This window comes from Danio aesculapii, chromosome 1, assembly GCF_903798145.1.
Source record: "Danio aesculapii chromosome 1, fDanAes4.1, whole genome shotgun sequence".
NCBI lineage: Eukaryota > Metazoa > Chordata > Actinopteri > Cypriniformes > Danionidae > Danio > Danio aesculapii.
This window is the reverse complement of record NC_079435.1, coordinates 36639448-36657450: the sequence shown is the minus strand read 5'-3', so window position 1 is coordinate 36657450 and position 18003 is coordinate 36639448. Positions and strand designations below refer to the sequence as shown.

Here is an 18003-nt window from a genome sequence, read left to right as displayed (position 1 = left end):
ACCTAGATTATGCAAAGCCTTTGAAGAAGTAATAGTTAGGTAATGGTGTTTTTCAAAGGATTTTAGGGTTTTAATGTCAAAAGTGAGTGTTTTTGTGCTGCTTTGTTTTAAACAAATTCGGATTACTGGAGTCCAGTTGGTTTGTGAGCTGTTTGAAGACTGAAATGCCGTTCATTTCTCAATGACTTCCATGTTCTTAATTAATCTGCAACACACTAAAGTTGTGCCTGCACAAAGTCCCTTTCCTCCTCAAGACTAAATCTGCTTATGTCTGTGCCTGTTATTAAAATGTTTACAAATTCAAACAAATTACTGAGCACTGATTGTGTTAGGGCTGTTTGACAACTGTTTTAAATCTTCTTCTAGAAACAAAGGAGACCCTCTCAGCAGAGGATGACTGTATAATTGGCTCAGAGATCTACCTGGATGTCAGTTACCTACACTACTTGTACGATGCACGAAACAGCATTAGTCACTGTATGCGAGCATGCAGTGTGTGGTCTGCCCCATACAATGGTGAGAACCCTCCTCCAGAGGAATACCAGCGCAGCACATTGGAGGAAGCAAGTAGAACTAGGTCATCAATTGCCAGCAGGAAAAAAACAAATCCAATGCATAACTCTGGTCCACCCCTCAAAGACCTCTCTGCTACTCCTGGATTGCTGGATCTGGAGTGGGATGATAGTTATGATGCTTGTCCTACACAAGTGCATACAGAAGAAGATCAGGAGACTCGCCACATCCCGGACGACCCCCCAGAGCACATTCAAGAACTGAGGAGAACTGCTATTATGTTTGTAAAGGGCTCTTACATTGAAGAGTCGGAGTTTCAGAATGACGTTATGGTCTATAACCTTGTAGCTCAGAAGGACGCCAATGACTCTGGCAATAATTATCGTGATCCATCCAAACCTACTGAACCAGCAAAACAGGTCTTAGATGGACGAACAACTGATCAAAAGGCTAAAAATTCTGAATCCTCATTAAGCAATGGGTTGAACTCCCCAGTTAATGAAATGGACAGTAAAAAGAGAGGGTCACAATTAGACCACAAGCCAATAGGCCCAGAAGGGGAAGATCTTATGGCGCAGTATGAGGAACTGATTAGAACTCTAGGTGCACAGCCTAATAGTCCAACAAAAGCAGACAGTGAGCTTAAGAGTTGTGTTGATCTCATAGATGATGAGGAGGATGAAATGGACTTTAATTCATTCTCGCCAGAGACACCAGAAGCAGAAAAGTTGCCTTCTCCTTTTGGAACCAAACCTCGCAGTGGGAGCAAGGGTCATGCTGTGCCTTTTACAGGTCAGAAAACATATTTTACATAATCCACAGTATGATTTTACCTTTCCGTTCTTTTTCTGTCTGACATTTCCCCAATAAACCCTTTTCACTAGGGATGCACCGATATGTTTTTTTTTTGGCCCATATCAATAACATATAACTCTTAAGATTTGGAGGTCCATAACCGATATATTCATTCATTCATTCATTTTCTTTTTGGCTTAGTCCCTTTTCTAATCCGGGGTCACCCCAGTGGAATGAACCGCCAACTTATCCAGCATGTTTTACGCAGCGGATGCCCTTCCAGCCACAACCCATCTCTAGGAAACATCCACACACACTCATTCACACACATACACTACGAACAATTTAGCCTACCCAATTCACCTGTACCGCATGTCTTTGGACTGTGGGGGAAACCGGAGCACCCGGAGGAAACCTACGCGAACACAGGGAGAACATGCAAACTCAACACAGATACGCCAACTGACCCAGCCGAGGCTCGAACCAGAGACCTTCTTTCTATGAGGCGACAGCACTACCTGTTGGGCGCAACAGGTTGGGTGCCACTGCGTCGCCCAACCGATATACTATAGCCGATAAATAGAAATATTTCAAAATGTTATATTTTCATACAGTAAATAACTGATTTTATTTTAAAAACATCATAAAAGTTTGAACTGATCTTATGTTCAGACAGTTCACATCCACAGTACAAGCGGAAAGCTAAATACAGATTGTATGATTTACTATAGAAAATGCAGCATAAATTCGTCCCATTTGGTGTTTTAGATTCTTTTGAACACATGTAGGTGCTGCTGGTCGATCAGACAACACTTCTATGTGTGTTCATGCTGTCAATTGCGGGAAAAATGATCGATGAAAGGTTTATGATGAACTGCTGTTATTTTGAAACTATTAGATTACAAACAACCCAAAAGTAGTTTAGCACGTGTGCATCGCTGCTATTATGTTTACACATGTAATATTTTTCGTGAGGTGATTTAAACCAAAATACACAATGACACTATTAAACATATCTACAATGATAAGGAATGTGGTTGTGTGCAATACCACACAAAGTAAGGAGGGACTTTGAAGGAATAAATAATGTGAGGAAAGCTCCGTTAAAGTGCACTGGAAAGGTCTGAACAAGTACGACCCACTTATGCGCAAGGCAGGCAGTTCTGTACAATTCTGTAATCTATTGGCTTAAAGATATCAGGCAAATTTTGATATCGTAACGATAACATTAAAAATAGCATTTACTGGCTGATAACGATATGGCCACCGATATATCGTGCATCCCTACTTTTCACAAGACTGTTATGATGCTTTTAACGCTCATCAGCATCTTAAATACTTTGAAAGTTTTTAATATTTAGATTTTTATTTTTTATTTATTTAATATTAATTTATAAGATTTATATGTATTTATGTATGTATTATAACAACTTTGCATCAAATTACAAAAAACGAATTGTTGATTGTGGCAGGCATGTGTATGGCCAGGACAGTAAATTTTATGTTGTTTTCTCTTCTGGCTGTCATCATCAGTCTCACACAATTGTTTCCTTTTTCTGAAAGTCGATAACACCATTGTGTTGTTTTCTTCTATTATTTAAGACAATAGGATTGTGAAAAAAATATTAGTTGTACTCTCTCATTCACTGCACACCGACTTCAGCTTTTGAGAAACCGGAAATGTAAAAAGGGTACGTTTCCCTATGTGGTACACAATTTGAGGAGATAACCATTTGCAGTGGTGTCATTAACTATAGGGGACATTATCAAATGCATTATTTAAATCTCACAATGCACCTCAAAAACAACTGTGTACACTCAAAAATTCAATGGAATATGAGTTTATGCTGCTATGAATCATTTATATTATTTTTGCTCTAGAATCATTGACGAATCATTGAATCATTGAGAATCCTCTTGTCTCTCTTAGGGCCGTTTGTGAGTGTGCTGTTATCTCGACTAGAAAACATGCCCAGCAACACTCTCCATGTGAACTTGCTTCTGACCGGCATCCTGGCTCAGTTAGCCGCTTACCCTCAGCCCCTGCTGCGATCTTTCCTTCTCAACACAAACTTGGTGTTCCAGCCTAGTGTCCGCTCACTTTACCAGGTATTAAACACTAACTAACCTACATATATGAATCTCCATTTATGAATTTTAAAAGAAATTAATACATCAGAATGTGGCTCAAATCACATTCTTAAAGGGATAGTTCACGCAAAATTGAAACATTTCTGTTAATTTGCTCACCCTCACGTCATACAAGATGTAGGTGACTTAATTTCCTTCAGTAGGACAATAAAGATTTTTAGCTAAATGTGTGGTTTAGAAATCTTGGTAACACTTTAGTTTGATGGTCCAGTTAAGTATTAGTAGACTGTCTTCTTAATATCTGTTGATACTGCTCCTTCAACAGACATTTAACTGACTATAAGAAACTTGCAAGTACATATCAGCTTACACTAACCCTAACCTCAACCCTAAACCCAACCTAACAGTCTATTTATAATCTAATGAGAATTGGGTGCAATGTAACTTAAATTCAACAAACGGACCATCAAAATAAAGTGTGACCAAAATCTTTATTGATTTATATAATCGCAGTCATTGGTTACCATTTTTTTAGATTAACAATAAATACATACAAACAAGTCCAAATCAATAGTCAAAGCTCATGGTGACACTGATATCTTTTGAAGTGGAACCTTCAGTCTGTGTTGTAACCTGAACATTATTTACAATATTATTAGCTTTAATCCACATCCTCAGCAAACAGTTCTCAGGATGCAAACAAGCTAATAATATTGTAAATAATGTCCAATGAATGTTTAATAATTGTTTTGCTTCATAAGATCTCAGTGTATCATCAGGAGGCATGAGGATTGATTTGGATTGTTCAGATGTGTTTATTTCTAATCACAAAAACAGGTCACCGTTGACTTAAATTTTATATTATAATTGTGATTATATGAATCACCAAGGATAACATATTCAGCTGAAAATCTTCTTTAATGTTAAATTGTAAAAAAAAATCACACACATCCCCAATGGCATGAGGAGGGAGTATATTACTTGTAAATCTTTATTTTTGGGGTGAACTATCACTTTTAATTTAGTTATGATAGAAAAAAATTACTTGTTTAATTCAAATGTCCAAATGTTAGCATTTTATTTAAAGATATCTGCTCTCACTTTATTGATAAGCAATGTTGGCTTTTGCTAATCATCAGGTTCAATACAGTTTTTTAAAATTCCAGATATTTTTGAGCTTTTCAGGTCAATATGTAGGTCAGTTTAGTATAAAATCACCTGTTAATATGGGGCACATTTAAGAGCTTGTGAACATTGTCTCTGGATTTGGGGATAAAAACAATTGTATTTGGGCCACGCTGAGATGTGGTGTGAAAGGAACCTTTGTGTCTGCAACTATATAACATTACAAAAGCTGTTAAATCAAACCAGCTAAAACATCATCAGTGGCATCACACAAAGACAGTGTTAAAGGTATGCACTCAATGCTTGCAATATTATTTAGATTTTCCCTTTGTCAGGGCAATAGCAGAAACTTGGCTCTGAAATGGACATGTAGCCCTAGCAATATCATCATCTTCCAGTCAATTCCTGTCTCGGTAACACTTTATTTTGATGGTCCATTTGAGTATGACTGTCTCCCTAATATCTGTTGATACTCCTTCTTCAACAGACATTTAACTGACTATAAGGTACATGCCAACTTATACTAACCCTAACCACAACCCCAATCCTAACTCCAACCGTAACAGTCTACTTATAATCTAATGATAATTAGTTGGTATATAGATGCGATGTAACTGACACTTCCCCTTCGGATGGGGAACTCCAATGCTATGTGGAAACTTCCACTATGGGGATTTCGTCAGAATCCAATCATCTGAAAGAGTATAAAAACGGGCCAATGAAATGCCAATGAGTTGGCAGCGTCAGCGTGCACAGCTGGCGTCAATGACAATCAGTCATGCTATAAAGACGCAGCCAGTGCCATGCTCGACATCCTTTCGCTTTCAGAGCCTTTCACGAAGCTTCTGAGAGAGTCTTTGAGGGTATCTCCAACCTGTGTCTACAGAGAGAGATCGAGAAGCAGCTTCTCCCGGTCCAGAGCGCGTATACGCAGTGGCAGATGGTTGAGCTGGGTATTTCTCCCTTGCCTGGCGTCCTTTGGGTCCGGTCCTCCAAGAGCCGTTTGTATATAGGAAAAAAGCTTTCGTAAAAGAGCAACACGGTCGTGCAGCGCGTCTTTTTCAAGACGTCACTCCGACCGTGCGTTTCTGGATGCGGTGGTTTCCTATCCCCGGATGATGGGCACGAGCACAGCGTTTCATGTCTGGGGGTCCAGCATGTTAATACGGTGCTCGCGGGCAGTGCATGCCATCACTGATGTCATGTCTGTTGCGCAGTTAAGATCGCGGCTCGCTCTTGCAAAAGAGCCACCCACCCCAGTTGTCCCCCGCACTGCGGTTGGCACTCGGGCAGATCTGAGGGTTTCAGTGAGAGTAAATCCGCCGCCTCCGGGCCGTGGACCTCTCGCTCCTCCACGCGCTCCATCCAAGCTTCAGGTGAAGAGAAGCGCTCCGTCCTGGGATGGTCGCTCTCTCACCTGATGACACCGGGGGTCAGATGTCCATCGCTGCATCGGAGGATGGGCTGTCATTGTCTGATGAGGATGGGAGCCCGCTCGCTCCCTCCCTCCGGGGTGGAGAGCGCGGCGTTAGCATCTAAAAAGCAGACATGATGGCCGTGCTTTCTCGGGCTGCTTCGGCTGTGGGTCTGGTGATGGTTTATCCCCCAGCCCCGCGGCCGGACCGACTAGATGGGTGTATGTGGAGGATATGAGGAGGCAAGACCTTCAAAGCCTCCCGTCCCCTTCTTCCCGGAAGTGCACAGTAAACTCACGCTGTCCTGAGGGCACTTTTTTCTGCCCGATCTGCGTGCGCTTCCATCCTCACCATCCTTGGAGGTTGGGCTGTCAAGGTCTGACGAGGATTCGAACCCGCTCGCTCCCTCCGGGACTTTGAGCGCGGCGTCGAATCCAGAAGCAGACTTTGCGGCTGTGCTTCCCCAGGCTGCTTCGGCCGTGGCTCTGGAGATGGTTTATCCCCCAGCTCCGCGGCCGGACCGATTAGAGGGGTGTGATGTGGAGGATGAAGGCGAGACCTTCTAAGCCTCCCCATCCCCTTCTTCCTGGTTGGGCACAGTAGGCTTACGCAGTGTGCTGCGTGCGCCTTCCCCCTCACCATGCATGCTATGGCCACCTACCAGCGCTACCAAGCGCAGGCGCTGGCCCGGCTGCGCGAGGATGGTTCTGACCCAGGACTGAGCATGCGCTCCGCACCGCAACCGACTATGCTCTTACAAAAAAAAAAAAAAAAAAAGTCGGCTGTGTGTGCCCTGGGAAGGACGATGATCACATCCGTGATCCAGGAATGCCACCTCAGGCTAAACCTGGTGATGTGCGTGACGTTGACAAAGTTCACTTTCTTAACTCACCCATTTCCCAGGCTGGCCTGTTCGGCAACACTGGCAGTGAATTCGCCCAGGAATTCACGCCGGTGAAAGAGCAGTCGGAGGCGATGGGCGAGGTCTCTATCGGCGGGATTGTATGACCGCTCCCCCCCCGCCGAGCTATCCACATCCGCTGCTTTTTCGCCGAGGACGCCCGCCCGCAGCTTTGCTTCGCCGCCCCGCCTGCGCCTCCGGCCACGCGGCTGCGCCGAGCATCGCGCAGGCAACCAGCGTCCCCCGCCCAGGGCGCCGCTAAGGTAAAACGGACCGCGAAGCGTCCCTGAGGCGGGCCATCTGGGGAGGAGGGAATTTGCTCTTTCCCCGCTGGAGGGCGGGGCACGTTATTTAAAGGCGTAAAAAAAAAAAAAAAACGCCATCAAAATCCTCAGTGAAAGAGCACTTTTCCCCTCCTGCGGATGTGACAGCCCGAACACTGCCAGTCTGGGACGCTATGCCTTCCAGCTCGCAGGAATGGTGCATTTCGCCAATGGCTCATGGAGCACGAGAGAACGGTCTCCTTTCTCTCCACTCCCAGCCCCTCTCCTGGAGTTTGAGTGCGAGACGAGAACATCTCCTCTCCTGCTCTCCTGTGGAACCCCAGCGCTCCCCGGATGAGCCCACTCACTCCACGCTGCCCCGCCGCTGGCACGTCAGCGATCGTGCGGGTGGGACCATTTGCGGGGGCTCTGCCTGCCTGGTTAGCGCGGGCCAGCCCATCGCAATGGCTCATCCATACGACCAGACTCGGCTATGCGATTCAGTTCGCTAAACGGCCTCCCAGGTTCATGGGCGACCAGGGTCAGTCCTGCGTCCGCCCCTGTCTTGCGAGAGGAGATTGCTGTCCTCCTGGCGAAGGATGCAATCGAGCCGGCCCTCCAGCCGAGATGGAGCGCGGGTTTTACAGCCCGCACTTCATCGTGCCCCCCCAAAAAAAAAAAAAAAAAAAAAAAAGCGGTGGGCTATGGCCAATCCTATATCTGCACATTTTGAACCGCTGCCTTCACTGGCTGCGCTCCGAAATGCTTACGCAGATGCGCATCACGCGATGCGTTCGTCCTCAGGATTGGTTTGCAGCAATAGATCTGAAGGACGCGTATTTTCATATCTCCACACTTCCACGCCACCGGCAGTTTCTGCGGTTTGCGTTTGAAGGTCGAGCGTGGCAATACAAGGTCCTCCCCTTCGGGCTCTCTCTGTCTCCGCGAGTTTTCACCAAGCTCGCGGAGGGTGCCCTCGTGCCCCTTCGGCTCGCCGGCATCCGCACGCTCAATTATTTCGATGACTGGTTGATTTTTAGCCCACTCTCGGGAGCAATTGATTATGCACAGAGACAAGGTGCTCCGGCACCTCCGCCCGTCGGGGTCTCAGGTCAACCGAGAAAAGAGCAAGCTCGCCTCCGTGCAGAGCATCTCCTTTCTCTGGTTGGAGCTGGACTCGATCACTATGGAGGCGCGCCTCTCACGAGAGCGCGCCGAGGTAATGCTGAACTGTCTGAGAGAGTTTGACAGGAAAAAAAAGTGGTCCCCCTGAAATTATTTCAGAGGCTCCTGGGGCATATGGCATCCGTAGCCGCGGCCACGCCGCTCGGATTGCTCCATATGAGACCACTACAGCATTGGCTTCACGATCGGGTCCCCAGACGCGCATGGCACGCGGGCACACACCGAGTGACTGTCACTGCGCTGTGTCACCGCACCCGCACCCCCTGGAAAGGACCCCTTCTTCCTACGGGCCAGTGTGCCCCTAGGTCAGGCGTCCAGGCAGGCTGTCGTTTCGGCAGATGCCTCCAGTATGGGGTGGGGGGCCGTGTGTAGCGGGCATGCTGCTGCGGACCTGTGGAGGGGAACCCAGCTGCATTGGCATATCAACTGCCTAGAGCTGTTGGCAGTGTTTCTCGCTCTGCGCCGCTTTTTACCGGTGCTGAGGGAGCAACACGTGCTGGTCAGGACGGACAGCACGGCCGCAGTAGCGTATTCCATCCGGATGGGGGTATACGCTCCCGCTGCATGTCTCAGCTCGCTCGCCGTCTGCTCCTCTGGAGTCATACGCGGCTGAAGTCGCTGCTTGCTATTCACACCCCGGATGGGCTCAACCGTGCAACCAACAGGCTCTCACGGCAGCTCCTTCCCCGGGAGAATGGCGACTCCACCCCGAGTCATGCGTAAGTATGCACTCCCCCCAGTGAGCCTACTCGCGCAGTTTCTGTGCAAGGTCAGGGAGGACGAGGGGCAGGTCTTGCTAGTTGCGCCCCTGGCCCAACCGGACCTGGATATCAGAACTCTCCCTCCTCGCGACGCCCCCCCTGGCGAGTCCCTTTAAGAGAGGACCTACTCTCTCAGGGACAGGGCACCATCTGGCACCCTCGCTTAGTTCTGTGGAACCTCCACGTGGGGTCCATAAGACGCGACGAGGAAGACTTAGGTAACCTACCGGTGGCGGTGGTTAATACCATCACTCAGGCTAGTGCACCCTCTACGAGGCATGCCTACGCCCTGGAGTGGAGTCTATTCACTGAGTGGTGCGCTTCTCGCCGAGAAGACCCCCGATCTTGCCAGATCAGTGTTGTGCTTTCTTTCCTTCAGGACAGGTGGAGCGAAGGCTGTCGTGCTCCACACTGAGGGTTTACGTGGCCGCCATCTCCGCTCATCATGATGCGTGGATGGCGGCACCGTGGGGAGGCATAACCTCATCATCCAGTTCCTCAGAGGTGCTAGGCGGATGTTTCCACCCCGCCCCCCTCTCACACCCTCTTGAGATCTCGCGGTAGTGCTACGAGCCTACGTGGGGATCCCTTCGAACCACTCGACTCAGTATCCTTGAGATTTCTGTCCTTGAAGACAGCTCTGCTGGTCGTGTTGGCATCGGTTAAGAGGGTTAGGTACCTGGAGGCATTTTCGGTCAGTGACTCGTGCCTAGAATTCGGGCCGGCCTACTCTCACGTTGTCCTGAGACCCCGGCCCGGCTATGTGCCCAAGGTTCCTACCACGCCGTTTAACAATCAGGTAGTGAGCCTGCAAGCGCTGCCCGCGGAGGAGGCAGACCCAGCCCTTTCATTGTTGTGTCCTGATTCGCGCTTGCGAATATATGGGGACCACACTCAGAGCCTTAGATCCTCTGACCAGCTCTTTGTCCATTACAGTGGTCGGCAGATGGGAAGTGCCGTATCTAAACAGAGGTTGGCCCACTGGATAGTGGATGCCATCTCCCTCGCCTTTGGGCCAGGGTGAGCCGTGTCCCCCGGGGGTGAGAGCGCACTCCACTACGGAGCATCGCATCCTCCTGTGCGTTAGCACGCGGCACCTCTCTGACAGACATTTGTAGAGCTACGGGTTGGGTGACACCCAATACATTTGCAATTTTACAATCTGCGAGTGGAGCCGGTTTCCTCAAGGGTATTAGGCAACCCTTGGTGATTGAGGAAACGATTCGGTTGAGGTGTCGAAACACGCTTGCTGCGCCACTCTCCCTAACCCGGAGATACGTGCGCTTTTTTAGCTTTGTCAGTTTAGTTCCCCATTTCTTTGGCGAACCCTGCAGAGTTCCTCCGAGGCCCCCAGCACCTGACTCAGCGGAGGAGTCAGGTGTTGGCCCGTTACGTTGTCGGCATGCCCGCTGGTCAGCCCGCGTTCTGGGTATAGGTGCCTGCTATGTGTGATCCCCGCTGGCGATCCCATACGTTCACTCAGCCACGGTATAGTCCCCCCTTCTAGGGCAGGCTCGTGTCTTCCCTCCCCGCTAACCATCCTTATGCAAGGACTCCCCATCTCTGGGCTAGTCCATAGGTTGTCACCAGGTCTCCCCTCTGGGTAACAGGTGAGCTCCGCAGCGTCCTCCCTATCGGGACTGAACGCTTTCCCAACGTACTGTCGTATCAAAACCTATTTTACTGGGTTATTGCGACTCCCCGAAAAACATAACTGTTCTGAACAGGTAAGTGAGGGCCAGGGGACACGTTGGAAGACTGTGTCTCGGGGCGTTGTAGGTGCGCTCGCTCTACTGCGTGGCACACCCTTCGCCAGGGACGCAGTAAGGTTCTTTCGTTGTGGCGTTTTCCATAGATTTCCCCATAGTGGAAGTTTCCACATAGCATTGGAGTTCCCCATCCGAAGGGGAACGCTACGGTTACTAAAGTAACCCTTCGTTCCCCGAGGGGGGGAACGGAAATGCTATGTTCCTTCGCCACAACGATTGTCCCTTAGCTGTTGAGCGTGAAAGTCTCTTCAGCTAGAAAAGGATGTCGAGCATGGCACTGGCTGCGTCTTTATAGCATGACTGATTGTCATTGACGCCAGCTGTGCACGCTGACGCTGCCAACTCATTGGCATTTCATTGGCCCGTTTTTATACTCTTTCAGATGATTGGATTCTGACGAAATCCCCATAGTGGAAGTTTCCACATAGCATTTCCGTTCCCCCCCTCGGGGAACGAAGGGTTACTTTAGTAACCGTAGCGTTTTTTACAGACGCCAGGGCACATTTCTCAATACTTAGGTCACTTTTGCAAAACTCTTTACACAGTGAGCACAACAGAAGTCTAAGACATAAAATATTGAATCATGTCTGATTCATTCCAGTAAAATATATTGCCGTTATAAACAATATATATTGCAATTATAAACAGAGATGTGTCCTTGTTTTACACAAGAAACACTGTGTAATGCTACATGTTGTTAGTGTTTTTTAGGTCATTGTTTAGTGGGTGACAAAGTGTGTTTGTCGGCTGTCAACCTTTACTAGTGTTCTGGAAGAATGAGTTTATTTTAGACCTGAATAAAGTGTTTTAGTAGTTGTAGTGCATTTTGAATGTGAAATGAACTGCTTTGCCAAGCTTAAAGTCGGTTAGGAGAATTGTGTGAAGAGCTTTGCAAAATACCTAAGTATTGACAAATGTGTCCTAGCATCTGTAAAAAACTGTAAATGCAACAAACGGGCCATCAAAATAAAGTGTGACCCCTATCTTTACAGATATCTAACTCAATAAATTGACCCAATTAACCCAGTTTTGTATCATTACAAGAGATTAAAGCAGGTACATTTAAATGCATAAGAAAATAGTGAAAACCAATGCCTTCTGAAGCCATTTACAATTCTGTCAAACTGCATTCATCTGCATAATTTTGTGTCTGTTGATACATTTGTGATTTATATCTGTTGATATATTGATACATTTGTGTCACTTGTGATTGGATCTCAGTTGATAAAGCATTATGAATTTAAAAAAGTGAACTTTTATATTAAATACACTACCAGTCAAAAGATTTAGAACAGTAAGATTTCTGCTTAACCAGAAATCAGTCTCTTCTGCTTAACAAGCCTGCAGAGTACAGTAAAATCCAGCATATATTGAAGTATTTTATACTTTTTAGAATAATAAAACAAACAAAAAAAGTTTTCCAACATATCTAATAAGTTTTTAAATGAAATACACTGTCAAAAACAGACGAATGATCAGGACAGGCAGCAAAAACAATGGAAGCAATAAAACAAGGCAAAGGGTCAAAAACACAGCTAGACATGGCAACACAAGAAAATGCTTCATTGTGTTACCGCAACAGAAACAAGACTCAGCAATGATGCATCTGATTAGTCCTGAACAGCTTCAGCTGTGTATGTTTTTAATCAAGGGCAATCTGGGCCAGGTGTGTGAGTGAAGTGCATGGCGGGATTTGTAGTGCAGTTGAATGCAAGTTTTTTTGGTAATGAAAACTTTTATTTAGCAATGATGCTTTAAATTGATCAAAAGTGAAGGACATTTATTGGAGTAATAATGCTAAAAACCAGCTTTGAAATCACAAGAATAAATTACATTTGAAAATATGTTTATAAAAATGTAAAAATGAACAATTACTTGTATTTATTCCTTCCTCTTTAACATATTGTGCATCTTACTGTTCTAAAACATTTGACTGGCACTGTATACTATACTAATACTAATACTATACTAATACTATACTAATAATATACTATACTAATAATGTGTCATATTTCAAGCTTGAATTACATACTGTTTTGATTCAAGAACCAGTTTTACAGAACTTGAGCTTTGCAGGATAGAATTCACATGTTTGGAGCACTGCATTCTAATAACAGACAAAATGAATATATTATATAAAGTAGTTTGAGTGATCCAATTATATTATTTTTTACCTATTGTATCTCTACATAGCACTGTCAGTGTGTGATGATCACTCACATGGCTTTAAATATTGCCATCGTTGCACTGCATCAAGAGGAACATGAAATCTGTTTATTCATTCATTTCCCTTGCCTTTCCATTTTGATTTTGTAGGTTTTGGCTTCAGTGAAGAACCAGATAGATGTATGGTCATCAAAAAATAAAGACTCCCCTGAGCTCCTCACAGCCGCTCAGCACTGCCTACTGGCCAGAGAGAGTTCACTAAGAGGTCAGAGTATGTTTACATCCCTTCAGCCATGTTTTATAAACACATGGTGTATTCAAATGTAATAAACACTTAACCGTTTTATTGCATGGCTTATTCAGTTGAAAATATTAATGTTTTAAATGTATTTATTTCATATACATACCCATAGTGGTTGTCTGCTACATTCTTGCTTTCTGAAGAAGTCTGTTGCACTTAACAGGTGTAGATAGCTTGCTCACAGTGTATGTCTTGTACACAGTGCACGATCTCAAAAGAAATTTTTTTATATATATATATATATATATATATATATATATATATATATATATATATATATATATATATATATTAGGGCTGTCAAATGATTTTAAAAAAATTACGTAATTAATCACACTTTTTTGTGTAATTAATTATGATTAATCATTTATAACAGAAATAAAAACACAATGCATGTGAGTGCCATTGGAATTTCAAACAATCAATGCCAATAACAAACAAAAATGATTTCCATGTTGGATTCTAAGTGGACTACAAACACACAACACGCATAGCGTACAGCGCACCCGGTGAGCGGTGGATCCCTTCAGATTCACCAACACGCACGATCGCGGTCTTCAAATTTGCTTAAACTCAGTGTTCTAAAGTATGGCTGTATTTTACAAGCAAGGATTCTGACACAGCAACGTGAAGCAGATGCTTTACAAAAGTTGCGTGTAGGGGGGAAACATGTCAAACTTAATGAAATGTTATGGAAGCAGCTTAAAGGCAGAGAATAGGGCTGTCTTTGACAGCTTGTAACTTCAGCTGGCCCTTTCACTGAGTACATTTACATGGACACCAATACTCCACTTTTATGATTAAGATAATACTGATTAAGAGTCTACCATGTAAGCAGCGATTTTTGATTACCTTAACTGCAGTTAAAGTCTAAAGATTAAAAATGAAACACCCAAAATTGCCTGAAACTCTGGAGGAAACACTTGATATTCTGGTGATGCGACATTAATTGTTTTATACTGAAACTTTCCTTCTAAAAGCGCGTCCTTGGTCTTATCCAAATTTCTTTGCACGTTAAACACGCAGGGCTGTAGCAAGCTGAACTAGTGCTCTAGGCAAACAGCAATCACGCCACCCTCAACCCAAAAGTGAAAAAGAATGTGACCGGTTAACGGATGAAAGTGAGGACCATGAGGGAGGGGGTGGGTGTAGCAGATGAATGTGGGGACCGGGGGGTTCGCTCACTATTCTGCTGCCCAAGGCGGCCGCCTAGGTCGCCACTATGGACGCGCCGGCCCTGAAAACACGTCGGCCACAACAGGAAATAAAAAAAAACTTCAACTGTGTTATTTGCGTTATTTTTTTTACGCATTAAATATTTCAAAGATTTAAAAATGGGGTCCATTGGAAAAAAAAGAAGAAGGTTTTTAATATTTTTATTAAGTACACAATAAATAAATATACAGTAATGTACAAAAGAAAAAAGACAACAAGCAAAACAAATAATGTTTTCTACACTGTAAAACTTAAAAAGTTAAGGTAACTCAAACCATTTGAGGAAACTGATTGCAACAAACCATTTACCATGAACTTAATTAATTTGAGTAAATGAAGCAATTTGAGCACAGTAAAATCCAATAATTGAAGAGAACCCAAACCAACTAAGTACTGTAAAAGCCAATAAGTTAAGGCAACTCAAACCATTTGAGGGAACCGATTGCAACAAACCATTTGAGTTAAAAAAAAACTAATCTATATGAGTACTGTGAACTTACTCAATTTAAGTTAAAGTAATGAGGTATTTAATTAACTCATTGCCTTCAACACTGAGGTCAAAACTCTTTCCAAATGAGTAGAATTAACTTTCAGTAAATTTAGAGTTAACTACACTCATTTCATTTGATAAAGTTGACTGTTGGGTTTTATAGTGTCCGATCGTATTATTATAGATGAAAATATAAATATAAATTACATAATTATATAGTATCAATATAAATTTTAACATTGTTAACAATAAGGTATACTTCTTTACATGGGCAGTGTTGCCTAGTAGTATTATGCAAAAAAAAAAGAAAGAAAACTAAAGCAAGCCCCCTCCACCCCCTCAAAAAAAACTGTACCAAATAAGAAAAAATATTGTATTTTGCAAACAGGGATACAGAATCGCTTACTTTAAACCTCATATTCCCACTTAAAGCGCAAATTACTTTATTAACACTGTCTTGGTATTAATTTACAATTTTAATAAAAGTATATGGTATTTTTGTCTTTAAAATGATGTTCACCTGCTGCAAAAAATCAAGTAAAATAAATACACTGGATAACCAGACCTGGGGTGGTAATTGATCTACTCATGCTTCTTGCGCATTAAATCAGCACATTAGATTCTTTAGGAAAGATACATAACAGATACTATGTATCAGGGAAGCAGATGTTTTGCTTTGTAGTGTAAGAGTAGAGTGTAATCTGCTTGATTTTACTGTTATGTATACATTTCAATGAGACATAATCCTTTCAATGAGAATGTTTAGAAATCACAAAGGATGTTTCTGAAATTTTTCCCCCCATCCATTTCAATCTAGATCCTCAAAATTCACAAGCTGAAGATGCTTCTGAGGCTGACCGAATCAAGAGGAACTCCGCTATTCAACCCAAAACTGTTGTTCCTCTAAGCAAAACTGAGGTGTATGCCACTGTTCTGTTCACTGAGTTCCTGAAAGAACTGGCAGCCATTGCACAAGAACACTCCATTCTCTCTCATCTTCCCACAGAGCAGTAACCTTCAATTCTGCTTTTAAATTTATTGTTTAATGTTTCCAGGAACCTCTGAACTTTTGACATTTTAAATGGATTTTAGCTTTTATTGCAAGAACTATAACCTCTAAATTAATTTGAGAATGTCTTGTAAATATTTTGGAAGGAGTAATCTTTCGGCATGGTCTTTAAATTTCTGTCATTTTGATTACTGCTAATTCCCAGCAACCACTGCTGCTGCACAAATGATCACTCCTAAAATCAGGTGCCGTTCATACTAGTGTGTTTTCTTTTTAAACAGTCATTTTTATCTGAATTTTATTTTTTATTTTTTTATTGCGTTCCAGAAAAACGATCTCCGTCCACACTATACAGACTAAAATGCATGTTATCATTCACACTCACTGGGCATGCGCATATTTTGTCTACCAGTCCATTTACTGGTTGTATAATGGTATGATTAGGGCTTAAATTATATGTGATAGTCCAGAAGACTAGTCAGAGAGCGATTGTGAATAGCTTTGCCTCTTTTCAAGGGCCCTATCATACACCCGGCACAGTAAGGCGCAAGACATGTTTTGCACCTTTTGTTGCTATTTTCAGACCAGCGCGACACTATCACGTTTTAGGCCATGTTGTTTAAATAGCAAATCCATTTGTGCTACTTTGTGGACTCATGGACGTGCCGGTCTAGAAAGGAGATGTGTTAAGGTGCATTGTTGGCGCGTTGCTATTTTGAGGAACTGAAATAGACTATGCCATTGACCAAGTAAAAGCTGGTCTAATGTCCAGCACAGAGCGTGTTAGTTATGGCCTATTCAGGTTTAAACGCTTAAGACACACATGATGTACAGCAATACACAAATATCTTTACAAATGAAAAAATAAAGGATTAAAATGTTACAAAAATTATTATTTTCTACATGAATATAAAAACCACTGCCTCCATGCCTCATCTCAGGGGGCGTTGTCAGTTTATTCATGACAATTTGTTTTTGTATAATGCCATTATTATTATTATTATTATTATTATTATTATTATTATTATTATTATTAGTAGTAGTAGTAGTAGTATTACTTATTATATTCGTATTTATAATTGTTTTAATTAAAACAAGTTTAGATTTGTCGACCTGTCAGGTTTTGGAGACATATGCATCATTATATGCATAAGAATAGGACGTGTGTTTGGATATAACTGTTTTTTGACCACACTTCGTTATTATTGTTCATTTATTTGTTTGCTGGAAATTAGAACTGAATTTAGAAATTGTTTTAAAAAACAAATTTTTGGGCCTAACAAACAAAATTAAATATGTAGGCTAATGGGTGTCTTCAGTGGAGTGCATACAACACTGTTTTCTTATCCATGAAAGTAAAGGAGTAAAGAGTAAGAAAAAGTAAAGTTATTTTTGCACAGATGGTTTGTTTAACCGTTTTCTCGCAAGTGAAGTGTTTGAACCCACATCGGCACATAACTGACGCTCTCTGCGCTGAACTTTAGACCTGCTTTTAGATGGTCAATGGTCCTGTCTATTTCAGTTCTTCAAAATAGCAACGCGCCAACAATGCGCTTTAACACACCACTATTTTAGACCAGCACGCCTATGAGTCCACAAAGTGACGCAAATAGATTTGACATTTAAACAATGTGCTGCAAAATGTAAAAATTAGGATTGCGCTGGTCTGAAAATAGCAACAAAATGAGCCAAACACGCCTTTCGTCCTGTTGCACTGGGTGTATGATAGGGCTCTTAGACTTTGCGCCTAGGGCCCCAAATCTTTGCGTTTTAATCCACCTGCATGTAGAACAAAAAACAGCATTTCCAAACAAAAACAGCATTTTCAGCATCTTTGACCCACAAAAATTGTGTGTTTGAAAATAAATAAACAATAAACAAATCAAAAATAAACAATTTCTGTCCACACTATACAGCCTAAAACACATACTGTAAAATCTGACCATTCATGCCCACTGGACATGTGCGTATATTTGAACTACTGTATTTGAACTACTAGTTGCT

The 18003-nt window shown here is 43.1% G+C and overlaps 1 protein-coding gene across 2 annotated transcripts in view; it reads left to right on the top strand.

Annotated features, from left to right (window-relative positions):
* fhip1aa (FHF complex subunit HOOK interacting protein 1Aa) overlaps positions 1–17002 on the top strand; it is a 47736-nt gene extending 30734 nt beyond the window's left edge. For both annotated transcript variants that reach the window (XM_056459625.1, XM_056459634.1), the window contains exons 10-13: positions 367–1305; positions 3239–3417; positions 13135–13249; positions 15808–17002. In XM_056459625.1, coding sequence (XP_056315600.1) covers positions 367–1305; positions 3239–3417; positions 13135–13249; positions 15808–16004 — 1430 coding nt within the window. In that variant the 3' untranslated portion in view covers positions 16005–17002. The remainder of the gene's footprint in view (positions 1–366; positions 1306–3238; positions 3418–13134; positions 13250–15807) is intronic.
* The last annotated feature ends 1001 nt before the right edge of the window (positions 17003–18003 follow it).